This window comes from Coregonus clupeaformis, chromosome 30 (assembly GCF_020615455.1).
Source record: "Coregonus clupeaformis isolate EN_2021a chromosome 30, ASM2061545v1, whole genome shotgun sequence".
Classification (NCBI taxonomy): Eukaryota; Metazoa; Chordata; class Actinopteri; order Salmoniformes; family Salmonidae; genus Coregonus; species Coregonus clupeaformis.
Genome location: NC_059221.1, coordinates 25,896,740 through 25,910,422, shown reverse-complemented (window position 1 = coordinate 25,910,422; position 13,683 = coordinate 25,896,740). Strand labels below are relative to the sequence as shown.

Sequence of the window (13,683 nt, the reverse complement as noted above, 5' to 3'; positions counted from 1 at the left end):
AGTCCAAGATCAGCTCCTCTGACGTTGAGGGAGAGGTTGTTGTCATGGCACCAGGTATCTGACCTCCTCCCTACAGACTGTCTGATCGTGATCAGACCTACCATCGTCGTGTCATCAGCAAACTTAATGATGGTGTTGGAGAACCACAGACACAGAAAACACAGAAACAGACACAGACACACAGAAACACAGAAGCACAGACACACAGACACACAGACACACAGAAACACAGACACAGAAATACAGAGAGAAACAGACACAGAAACACAGACACACAGACACACAGACACACAGAAACACAGACACACAGACACACACACACAGACACACAGACACACAGACACACAAAGAGAAACACAGACACAGAAATACAGAGAGAAACAGACACAGAAACACAGACACACAGACACACAGACACACAGAAACACAGACACACAGACACATTATTCTTAGCCTGTAGACTTCACTGTTAGTCAGTGTTGTCCATTGTTCATCTCAGAGAGAGAGAGAGAGAGAGAGAGAGAGAGCTCAGCTGATAACGGCGGATGGGGACACATACTCCCCAGCTAACAATTCTAGGGAGAGAGAATATTTGTGTTGTTAGAGCCGATTTAGACATATTTGTGTAAAAGACAGAACATCCAGAGCTCCATGTATGTGTGCGTATATATATGAAATATGAATGTACAATTCCTTCGACCTCATGGCTTGCTTTTTGCTCTGACATGCACTGTCAACTGCAGGACCTTTATATAGACAGGTGTGTGCCTTTCCAAATCATGTCCAATAAATTGAATTTACTACAGGTGGACTCCAATCAAGTAGTAGAAACATCTCAAGGATGATCAATGGAAACCGGATGCACCTGAGCTCAATTTTGAGTCTCATAGCAAAGGGGCTGAATACTTATGTAATAAGGCACTTCTGTTATTTATTTTTAATACATTTGCTAACATTTCTAAACCTTTTTTTGCTTTGTCACTATGGGGTATTGTGTGTAGATTGATGAGGAATTTTAAATATTTCATGCATTTTAGAATAAGGCCGTAACGTAAAACATTTTGGAAAAAGGGAAGGGGTCTGAATACTTTCCGAGTCCGCTGTGTATATACACTACCGGTCAAAAGTTTTAGAACACCTACTCATTCAAGGGTTTTTCTTTATTTGTACTATTTTCTACATTGTAGAATAATGGTGAAGACATCAAAACTATAAAATAACACATATGGAATCACGTAGTAACCAAAAAAGCATTAAACAAATCAAAATATGTTTTATATTTGAGATTCTTTAAATAGCCACCCTTTGCCTTGATGACAGCTTTGCACACTCTTGGCATTCTCTCAACCAGCTTCACATGGAATGCTTTTCCAACAGTCTTGAAGGAGTTCCCACATATGCTGAGCACTTGTTGGCTGCTTTTCCTTCACTCTGCCGTCCGACTCATCCCAAACCATCTTAATTTGGTTGAGGTCGGGGGATTGTGGAGGCCAGGTCATCTGATGCAGCACTCCATCATTCTCCTTCTTGGTAAAATAGCCCTTACACAGCCTGGAGGTGTGTTGGGTCATTGTCCTGTTGAAAAACAAATGATAGTCCCACTAAGCCCAAACCAGATGGGATGGCGTTTCACTGCAGAATGCTGTGGGAGCCATGCTGGTTAAGTATGCCTTGAATTCTAAATAAATCATAGACAGTGTCACCAGCAAAGCACCCCGACACCATCACACCTCCTCCTCCATGCTTTACGGTGGGAAATACACATGCGGAGATCATCCGTTCACCCACACCGCGTCTCACAAAGACACGGCGGTTGGAACAAAAAATCTCCAATTTGGACTCCAGACCAAAGGTGAAATTTCCACCGGTCTAATGTCCATTGCTCATGTTTCTTGGCCCAAGCAGGTCTCTTCTTATTATTGGTGTCCTTTAGTAGTGGTTTCTTTGCAGCAATTCGACCATGAAGGCCTGATTCACACAGTCTCCTCTGAACAGTTGATGTTGAGATGTGTCTGTGACTTGAACTCTGTGAAGTATTTATTTGGGCTGCAATTTCTGAGGCTGGTAACTCTAATGAACGTATCCTCTGCAGCAGAGGTAACTCTAGGTCTTCCATTCCTGTGGCGGTCCTCATGAGAGCAAGTTTCATCATAGCGCTTGATGGTTTTGCGACTGCACTTGAAGAAACTTTCAAAGTTCTTGAAATGTTCCATATTGACTGACCTTCATGTCTTAAAGTTATGATAGACTGTCGTTTCTTTTTGCTTATTTGAGCTGTTCTTGCCATAATATGGACATGGTCTTTTACCAAATAGGGCTATCTTCTGTATACCCCCCCTACCTTGTCACAACACAACTGATTGGCTCAAACGCATTAAGAAGGAATGAAATTCCACAAATTAACTTTTAACAAGGCACACCTGTTAATTGAAATGCATTCCAGGTGACTACCTCATGAAGCTGGTTGAGAGAATGCCAAGAGTGTGCAAATAATTGCAGCATTACCGCAAATATGGAAGAGGAAAGTGGAAGGGGGAAAAAGTAAGGAACTTGTCTGTCAGCCCTGCATTAAAGAACGTAATTGGTTTAAAAAAAAATTGATAAATAAAAAAGTATACCAGTTTCATTTAAGGACCAAAGGATTGACAGCCGTCCCATATAGATTGCAAAATAGTTGGGAAGAGATTTTTGACCTACCGATTCCATGGCATAGTGTTTATGAACTGATACGCAAAACAACGCCGGATTCAGAACTTAGAATTTTTCAATTTAAATTATTATATAAAATTCTTGCTACCAATAGAATGTTATTTATATGGGGGATACAATCTTCCCAGTTCTGCAGATTTTGCTGCGAAGAGACATAATCATTAGATCATTTGTTTTTGGTACTGTCCATTTGTAGCTTGTTTTTGGACACGGGTCCAGGAATATGTGGTATTTCACCCAATAGATATGGGAGTTTATCAAAATTGGATTTGTTTTTCGAATTCTTTGTGGATCTGTGTAATCTGAGGAAAATATGTGTCTCTAATATGGTCATACATTTGGCAGGAGGTTAGGAAGTGCAGCTCAGTTTCCACCTCATTTTGTGGGCATTACAGTGGCTTGCGAAAGTATTCACCCCCTTGGCATTTTTCCTATTTTGTTGCCTTACAACCTGGAATTAAAATGGATTTTTGGGGGATTTGTATCACCTTTTGCAGCAATTACAGTTGCAAGTCTCATGGGGTATGTCTCTATAAGCTTGAAACATCTAGCCACTGGGATTTTTGCCCATTCTTCAAGGCAAAACTGCTCCAGCTCCTTCAAGTTGGATGGGTTCTGCTGGTGTACAGCAATCTTTAAGTCATACCACAGATTCTCAATTGGATTGATATCTGGGCTTTGACTTGGCCATTCCAAGACATTTAAATGTTTCCCCTTAAACCACTCGAGTGTTGCTTTAGCAGTATGCTTAGGGTCATTGTCAAGCTAGAAGGTGAACCTCCGTCCCAGTCTCAAATCTCTGGAAGACTGAAACAGGTTTCCCTCAAGAATTTCCCTGTATTTAGTGCCATCCATCATTCCTTCAATTCTGACCAGTTTCCCAGGCCCTGCCGATGAAAAACATGGTGTTCTCGGGGTGATGAGAGGTGTTGGGTTTGCGCCAGACATAGCGTTTTCCTTCTTCCATATGTTTGGGGAGTCTCCCACATGGCTTTTGGTGAACACCAAACGTGTTTGCTCATTTTTTTCTGGCCACTCTTCCGTAAAGCCCAGCTCTGTGGAGTGTACGGCTTAAAGTGGTCCTATGGACATATACTCCAATCTCCGCTGTGGAGCTTTGCAGCTCCTTCAGGGTTACCTTTGGTCTCTTTGTTGCCTCTGATTAATGCCCTCCTTGCCTGGTCTGTGAGTTTTGGTGGGCGGCCCTCTCTTGGCAGGTTTGTTGTGGTGCCATATTCTTTAAAATATTTTATAATGGATTTAATGGTGCTCCGTGGGATGTTCAAAGTTTCTGATATTCTTTTATAACCCAACCCTGATCTGTACTTCTCCACAACGTTGTCCCTGACCTGTTTTGAGAGCTCCTTGGTCTTCATGGTGCAGCTTGCTTGGTGGAGCCCCTTGCTTAATGGTGTTGCAGACTCTGGGGCCTTTCAGAACAGGTGTATATATACTGAGATCGTGTGACAGATCATGTGACACTTAGATTGCACTAATTTTACTAATTATGTGACTTCTGAAGGTAATTGGTTGCACCAGATCTTATTTAGGGGCTTCATAGCAAAGTGGGTGAATACATATAAACGCACCACTTTTCCGTTATTTATATTTTAGAATATTTGAAACAAGTTCTTTCCAATGTGTCAAGTCATTCTCTTTTTTGTTTTCTCATGATTTGGTTGGGTCTAATTGTGTTGTTGTCCTGGGGCTCTGTGGGGTCTGTTTGTGTTTGTGAACAGAGCCCCAGGACCAGCTTGCTTAGGGGACTCTTCTCCAAGTTCATCTCTCTGTGGGTGATGGCTTTGTTATGTAAGGTTTGGGATTTTTTTTAGAATTCTGCATGCAGAGTCTCAATTTGGTGTTTGTCCCATTTTGTGAATTTTTGGTTGGTGAGCGGACCCCAGACCTCACAACCATAAAGGGCAATGGGTTCTATAACTGATTCAAGTATTTTTAGCCAGATCCTAATTGGTATGTAAAATGTTATGTTCCTTTGATGGCATAGAAGAGCCTTCTTGCCTTGTCTCTCAGATCGTTCACAGCTTTGTGGAAGTTACCTGTGGCGCTGATGTTTAGGCCGAGGTATAGTTTTGTGTGTGCTCGAGGGCAACAGTGTCTAGATGGAATTTGTATTTGTGGTCCTGGCAACTGGACATTTTTTGGAACACCATTATTTTTGTCTTACTGAGATTTACTGTCAGGGCCCAGGTCTGACAGAATCTGTGCAGAAGATCTAGGTGCTGCTGTAGGACATCCTTGGTTGGTGACAGAAGCACCAGATCATCAGCAAACAGTAGATATTTGACTTCAGATTCTAGTAGGGTGAGGCCGGGTGCTGCAGACTGTTCTAGTGCCCTCGCCAATTCGTTGATATATATGTTGAAGAGGGTGGGGCTTAAGCTGCATCCCTGTCTCACCCCACGGCCCTGAGGAAAGAAATGTGTGTGTTTTTTGCTAATTTTAACCGCACACTTGTTAGTTTTGTACATGGATTTTATAATGTCATATGTTTTTCCCACAACCCCACTTTCCATCAATTTGTATAGCAGACCCTCATGCTAAATTGAGTCAAAAGCTTTTTTGAAATCAACAAAGCATGAGAAGACTTTGCCTTTGTTTTGGTTTGTTTGTTTGTCAATTAGGTTGAATACGTGGTCTGTGGTATGGTAGTTTGGTAAAAAGCCAATTTGACATTTGCTCAGTACATTGTTTTCACTGAGGAAATGAACTAGTCTGCTGTTAATGATAATGCAGAGGATTTTCCCAAGTTTGCTGTTGACGCATATCCCACGGTAGTTATTGGGGTCAAATTTGTCTCCACTTTTGTGGATTGGGGTGATCAGTCCTTGGTTCCAAATATTGGGGAAGATGCCAGAGCAAAGGATGATGTTAAAGAGTTTAAGTATAGCCAATTGGAATTTGTGGTGTGTCTATTTTATAATTTCATTGAGGATACCAACAACACCACAGGCCTTTTAGGGTTGCAGGGTTCGTATATTGTTCTGTAGTTCGTTCGTTCGCTCTCTCTCTCTCTCGCTCTCGCTCTCGCTCTCGCTCTCGCTCTCTCTCTCTCTCTCTCTCTCTCTCTCTCTCTCTCTCTCTCTCTCTCTCTCTCTCTCTCTCTCTCTCTCTCTCTCTCTCTCTCTCTCTGTCTCTCTCTCTGTGTATTTGTTTCTCACTCTCAGATTATAAAGAGAGACAGCTGAGTGGAGTGAAGCCTCCTCCAGCCGCTAAGTCTGGAGTCAGGGCCAAATATCTGCTGCGGTGTAGGTGTGGTGCCCTTCTCTCTCTGCCTGTTGCGGTGGGTGTGACACACACACACACACACACGCGCTAGCTAGCTAGAGAGACAGGCAGTCACAATACACACACACATACACAAGCCACTTTCCTTGAAATGTAAAGCTATCATGGTACGTTCCTGCGTTCTGTTTAATATATAAGGACAGGTTTAAAACTACAGTCTCTTCTGGTTCCCTGCCTGCATCCCAAATGACAACCTATATATTCCCTACCAATAGGGTTCTGGTGAAAAGAAGTGCACTATATAGGGAATAGTGTGCAATTTAGGATGTAGACACTGTCTGTAGACTAGAGGGACCTCTCTGCAATGATAGCCACTTATGGAAGGGATTATTTATCCCACTCAGCCCTCACCACTGACAACAGCATTGGGTTTCAATGCAGTTCAGTTCAGGAAGGGCCCCAAAAACTGACGGAACAAAATTTGTCTGAGGTTCTTTGTTATCTGACTGACTGGGTCTGATTGAACGCATCCTCTAAGGTGTTGTCCAGGTTAACTGTTGTATTGTCCAGGTTAACTGTTGTATTGTCCAGGTTAACTGTTGTGTTGTCCAGGTTAACTGTTGTATTGTCCAGGTTAACTGTTGTATTGTCCAGGTTAACTGTTGTATTGTCCAGGTTAACTGTTGTGTTGTCCAGGTTAACTGTTGTATTGTCCAGGTTAACTGTTGTATTGTCCAGGTTAACTGTTGTATTGTCCAGGTTAACTGTTGTATTGTCCAGGTTAACTGTTGTGTTGTCCAGGTTAACTGTTGTATTGTCCAGGTTAACTGTTGTATTGTCCAGGTTAACTGTTGTATTGTCCAGGTTAACTGTTGTATTGTCCAGGTTAACTGTTGTATTGTCCAGGTTAACTGTTGTGTTGTCCAGGTTAACTGTTGTATTGTCCAGGTTAACTGTTGTATTGTCTATGTTAACTGTTGTATTGTCCAGGTTAACTGTTGTATTGTCCAGGTTAACTGTTGTATTGTCCAGGTTAACTGTTGTCCCGGTTAACTGTTGTATTGTCCAGGTTAACTGTTGTATTGTCCAGGTTAACTGTTGTATTGTACAGGTTAACTGTTGTATTGTCCAGGTTAACTGTTGTATTGTCCAGGTTAACTGATGTGTTGTCCAGGTTAACTGTTGTATTGTCCAGGTTAACTGTTGTATTGTCCAGGTTAACTGTTGTATTGTCCAGGATAACTGTTGTATTGTCCAGGTTAACTGTTGTATTGTCCAGGTTAACTGTTGTGTTGTCCAGGTTAACTGTTGTATTGTCCCTGTTAACTGTTGTATTGTCCAGGTTAACTGTTGTGTTGTCCAGGTTAACTGTTGTCCCGGTTAACTGTTGTGTTGTCCAGGTTAACTGTTGTATTGTCCAGGTTAACTGTTGTATTGTCCAGGTTAACTGTTGTATTGTCCAGGTTAACTGTTGTATTGTCCAGGTTAACTGTTGTGTTGTCCAGGTTAACTGTTGTATTGTCCAGGTTAACTGTTGTATTGTCCAGGTTAACTGTTGTACTGCCCAGGTTAACTGTTGTATTGTCCAGGTTAACTGTTGTATTGTCCAGGTTAACTGTTGTATTGTCCAGGTTAACTGTTGTATTGTCCAGGTTAACTGTTGTGTTGTCCAGGTTAACTGTTGTATTGTCCCTGTTAACTGTTGTATTGTCCAGGTTAACTGTTGTATTGTCCAGGTTAACTGTTGTCCCGGTTAACTGTTGTATTGTCCAGGTTAACTCTTGTGTTGTCCAGGTTAACTGTTGTATTGTCCAGGTTAACTGTTGTACTGTCCAGGTTAACTGTTGTATTGTCCATGTTAACTGTTGTATTGTCCGGGTTAACTGTTGTATTGTCCAGGTTAACTGTTGTATTGTCCAGGTTAACTGTTGTATTGTCCAGGTTAACTGTTGTATTGTCCGTGTTAACTGTTGTATTGTCCAGGTTAACTGTTGTATTGTCCAGGTTAACTGTTGTATTGTCCAGGTTAACTGTTGTATTGTCCAGGTTAACTGTTGTGTTGTCCAGGTTAACTGTTGTATTGTCCAGGTTAACTGTTGTATTGTCCAGGTTAACTGTTGTATTGTCCAGGTTAACTGTTGTATTGTCCAGGTTAACTGTTGTATTGTCCAGGTTAGCAAGTTAAATGTTTGTTGTTGTTGTTGTTAGTGTTAGCTAGCTGTACCTGCGCCAAAACGGCGATATTTTTCATCCTTTAGCTTGTTTTCAACATGTTTTCAGCACTTTTATTTCCATGATGGATCAAAACAAATTTTCTCATGCTCCCTCTTGTCTCTCAGAGGGAGAGAGAGAGAGAGAGAGAGAGAGAGAGAGAGAGAGAGAGAGAGAGAGAGAGAGAGAGAGAGAGAGAGAGAGAGAGAGAGAGAGAGAGAGAGAGAGAGAGAGAGAGAGAGAGAGAGAGAGAGAGAGAGAGAGAGAGAGAGAGAGAGAGAGAGAGAGAGAGACAGAGAGACAGAGAGAGAGCGCTGCACCGCTAAGGACCATGGCTTTGAGTGTGGTCTCCTTTCACCACAGCCCTTTGGGGGGAGGAGGGGAGAGACAGAGACACAGAGTGGCTGGTCAAGGCTGTGTGTCTCTGTGTGTGTGAGCAGAAACAATGGGCCTCTCAGATTACATCTCTCTTGTGTGTGAGGGGGGAGGTAGGGAACGGGAGGAAAGGGGAGAGGCGGGGAGGGGGAGACAGGGAGGGGGGAGGCAGGGAGGGGGGTGGCGGGGGGGAGGCATGGAGGGGTTTGGAAAGGGGGATGCAGGGAGGGGGAGGCAGTGAGGGAGACTCTCCCACAGCCAACCCCTCCTGCTCACCTCACTAGTTTCCCTGGCGTCTGATTGGCCTATGCCGGGTATATATTTACACCAAGGCTTTATCAAGCCTAACCACAACTTTCAAACTCTGCAGCGCTGGGATTACAGAGGGGAAACAGACTGGTCACACCAACAAGGGGTTCTGTTAAACACAGAGAGAGAAGAGAGGTGAGAGAGAGAGTCATGGAACCTTTCAGATTTTAAACTTCTTGTTTTTGCTGGATCAATGCTTTGCTCTTTTTACTCTGCAAACTATTTTTTTTTTTAAACGTTACAGAACAACAACATCAATTGGACTACTAAACTACTAAATAGGATTTTGTCTAGCTGGAATGGATATATCTGAGTCTAGTTTATTTTGTGAGGCCAGTTCTCTGCCAGGCCTGGATGGAGCCGTTGGGCGTCCATGGATGTCTTCCCCCAGCCCGGGCTGTGATCGTGGGCTAGGACCCTTCGACCAGACCCCCCTCTCTGAAGCACCTGGAGACTGTGGCCCCGCTGGGGGCCGTAAAGACACCAGGATAGGAGCCCCGGCGAGTGGACCATGGACAGGGGCAGGTAGCCCTGACTCGACCCACCCAGGAGCACCTTCCTTGGGTAGCGGAGACGGGCAGCCAGGGGGTGAATTGAGGATCCGTCGGCCCATGAATGCCTTCATGGTCTGGGCCAAAGATGAGAGAAAGCGACTGGCCGTTCAGAACCCAGACCTCCACAACGCTGTTCTCAGCAAGATGCTGGGTAAGATAATGACACACACACACTCCGTATGTCAGGATGATTTATGTCACTTTTTTTTTAGGTAATGGCATGTTTTCTTTATTCCGCTTTAGAAAGAATGCTTTGTTTCTTTGACTTAAATCACAAATGTTTTTTTGCCAAGTCACGAAAAACACAATCAATCAGTTAAATCAACTCCACTTGTTGGGTATGCCTTTAATAACTGTCTGCGTTAATATCGCATTCAAGTCATTGGCCAAAATGTGATTTATCAGCTATAAAACCACGTTGGATTGTTTCAATGTTTAATGTGTGCGGTAGTGCTTAGCAAGCAGTGTAAAGCTGCCTGGTTTTTTTCCAGACAGTAAGGAAGTAGATAGTTTGACTTTTATTCTGAAAACGCATCACTTAGTAGCTACAACATACTGAATGCGTTTAGAGTTGCACAGATTCCATTCGGATGTCAGCTGATTACACTGCTGCTAATGATGGTAATGTTGATAACAATGTAAATGTATATTATTATAATCTTTAGGTCAGTCGTGGAAGGCCCTGTCTACTCTGGACAAGCGTCCCTTCGTTGAGGAGGCCGAGAGACTCCGCCTCCAGCACCTGACGGACCACCCCAACTACAAGTACCGCCCCCGCCGCAAGAAACAGGCCAAGAAGCTCAAACGGGTGGAACCGGGGCTACTGCTCCACAGCCTAGCCCAGGGAGGGGCAGGGGAGGGCTATGGACACCCACGGGATAGTTACGGACATCCAGGCCACCATCACCCCCACCACCACCTCTTGCCTCCTCTCGGACACTTTAGGGACCTTCACTCGGGGGACTTGGAGAGCTACGGCCTGCCCACGCCGGAGATGTCCCCCCTGGATGTGATGGAGGAGGGAGGAGGGGACGGAGGGGTGTTCTTTCCCCCTCACATGCAACAGGAAGACGCGGGCCTGCATGGCGCTTGGAGTAACTACCATCATCATCACCACCGTTATAACAGCCACCATCACCACAACCCTCACAGTAATCACACCCACTCTCTTAGCCAGAGTCAGGGTCATAGCCAAAGCGGCTCCTTGCTCTGTCGTCCTCCCCAGGAAAAGTGCCTCAGCCGAGCTCCAGAGCCTACGAACTCTCCCAGTCCCTACTCTAACCTCCAGGGCTCCTCTATAAGCCAGTCTGAGCCAATCAAACCCCACCTTCCCATCCCTAGTTCCGCTGTGTCCTCTGGTTACTATAGTTACCTGTACAGTAGCACTGGCCCAGACACACCCCGGTCACCCCACTTCACCTCCCACCTGGGGCAGCTCTCTCCCCCACCTGAGTCCTCTTCCCTGGCCCCTACATCCAACCCCGTAGTCCCCCTGTCCCTGGACTCTATACGGTACCAGGCCGGCCATGGTCCCTTGGGCCCTACGTCAGCAGAGTTCTGGACAGAAGTGGATCGCTATGAGTTTGACCAGTACCTCAGTGCCAGCCGGACCCGAACGGAAGAGCACATGGGTACTCTTGTCCCTGTTTCTAAATCTATGGAAGGTTACGGGGGCGGGGCTACACCCTTCTCCAAACCCCTGGGGAGAAGCCCTGGTGCATATGAGGAGAGCCAGAGCGGTCCTCTCATCTCACTTCTGTCTGATGCTAGCAGTGCTGTCTATTATAGTACCTGTATTACTGGCTAGGACCACCTTGTGTAGTGTTCAGCTGTGTGTGCTGTAGTCTGCAATAGTCCAGTACAGCCTATCGGACCTGTAGCTCAACAGTATGTTAAAAAAAATAAGTTCAATACTTGAGTGGCACTTGATGTAGCTTGCACTATGGAATAGCTCACAGACGTGCAAAACACTAAACTTAGGCAAGCACACCTCAACATTGAAAGCATTGGGCCAAATGTATTTTACCCAGGTCTGCAGTTTACCCCTGAGGACTTTCAGGGTAAGATTACAGCAATGCTTTATAGTCTGCAACAGTCTACTGCAGACCACTAAAGACTACTGAGCTCTTCTACTTCCTGTCCAGACAGGCAGAACATTTATAATGATAAAACTGTTCCTTTTTTATTATAGCCATTTATATGCACTTCCTGTTTCCTGTTGTTTGTTTTATTTGTGTTGTATTGTTTGCACTGGGTCAGAAACGTGTGCATAGGAAAACCACTATGGTATAAAACTTTGGGTAACACTTTACTTGGATAGTCCATCTGTAGATGCTCTACAGACTATCTACAGACTGTCAGTTACATTTCAACTAAGTATCTACTAACCCTAACCTTAACCCTTATCCTAACCCTAACCTTAACCCTTATCCTAACCCTAACCTTAAACCTTATCCTAACCCTAACCTTAACCCTTATCCTAACCCTAAACTTAACCCTTATCCTAACCCTAACCTTAAACCTTATCCTAACCCTAAACTTAACCCTTATCCTAACCCTAACCTTAAACCTTATCCTAACCCTAAACTTAACCCTTATCCTAACCCTAACCTTAAACCTTATCCTAACCCTAAACTTTATCTTTATCCTAACCCTAAACTTAACCCTTATCCTAACCCTAAACTTAACCCTTATCCTAACCCTAACCTTAACCCTTATCCTAACCCTAAACTTAACCCTTATCCTAACCCTAACCTTAAACCTTATCCTAACCCTAAACTTAACCCTTATCCTAACCCTAACCTTAAACCTTATCCTAACCCTAAACTTAATCTTTATCCTAACCCTAAACTTAATCCTTATCCTAACCCTAAACTTAATCTTTATCCTAACCCTAAACTTAATCTTTATCCTAACCCTAAACTTAATCCTTATCCTAACCCTTACCTTAACCCATACCCTAACCTTTATTCTAAACCTAAATGAAACCGTAGCAAGCAGTTCCTTATCAACAGATAGTTTGTTGATAGTTTGACCATCTATAGACCATCTATCCAGATAAAGTGTGACCAAACTTTTTTTTAAATGAGACTATGTAGTTTCCAGATGAAGATATCAAGGCAATGTGACTGTATGAGGTATGCAATAGTAGGAGACTAGGAGTTTATTTTCAACAAGGTTGTACTTTTTCTTTTTACATCAAACACTTGTTCATATTTTAATTTCAGTCAAACACACATGAAAGGGAAATCTGGGATTAGGGAATCCATTTAAGGACTTTTAAATTAATTATATATAGCCTTTGTGCCAAAAAGGGTGGGTGACAGCTTTGTTGTTGTTTGAATCCCAGATTGTCCCTTTAAAGGCCATGTTGAGTGGGTCATAAATCATGTCCTTTTGGTAATAATTAAGAATATAATAATTATCTTCGAAACAAAAACAACGTTTGGAATAAAACAAACAAAACCATCTCTCTGCAATTAAATACCAAAAGGCAAAATGAAAGCCTTATTTCATACAGTATGTCATTGTAATTAGAACATGTTATACGTCTTCAATTGAAAAGGGCATTTTTAAATGGATATGTTGCTTTTTAAATATTTTACATAATAAATAAAGTTATTTATAAGATTTATGGTTTGAGATTTCCTTTCACTTAGTTTCAGATTTGACATTGATTGCTTTGTTAGACATATAAATGATTATTGCTAAACTTTTAAGCCTGTTTTCTCTTCAACAACTCTATTTTTTTTTTTTATTGCTGCTTCAGTCTCAGTTCATTGTTCCGGGTCCTGACGTTGTAACACAACGTGTTATTGTCAATACTGTGAATCTCTGTCCTCTGCCTTTTCTCTCAAAAGAAAGAAAGAGAAAGAAAGAAAGACAATCTCCGACCTTTAACCTTTAACCTTTAAGCCGACTGACTGTCTGAATCCATCCTGGTGGAGTTCTGATCGCCACTAAATTAGTTTGGCTCATGAACCCATCATCCCCCCAAACCGCTGACTGAAAGAAAACATTTTTAACAAGAAAGAAACAACAGAATGCAGAGGCTGAGTCCCAAATGCCACTGTATTTCCTATTTAGTGCACTACTTTTGACCAGAGTTATAGGCCCTGGTCAAAAGTAGTGCACTTAATAGGAAAATAGGATGGCATTTGGTAGGCGGACAGTTTCGCCCCCTCGCCTCGCGGCTCTCCACGCAGGGAGAGAAGAAACGTTGGTATTTATTTTATTATTGTTTCCAGAACATTCAATTCACTTTTGGAATAGAGAAACA

At 43.1% G+C, this 13,683-nt stretch overlaps 1 protein-coding gene across 1 annotated transcript; it reads left to right on the top strand.

Moving 5' to 3' along the window:
- Window positions 1-8,922: 8,922 nt before the first annotated feature.
- sox18 (SRY-box transcription factor 18) lies at window positions 8,923-11,848 on the top strand. The gene is made up of 2 exons (XM_041857231.2): window positions 8,923-9,555; window positions 10,070-11,848. Exons 1-2 carry the CDS (start codon window positions 9,150-9,152, stop codon window positions 11,209-11,211), a joined length of 1,548 nt encoding a protein of 515 aa, XP_041713165.1. The 5' UTR covers window positions 8,923-9,149; the 3' UTR covers window positions 11,212-11,848.
- Window positions 11,849-13,683: the final 1,835 nt, after the last annotated feature.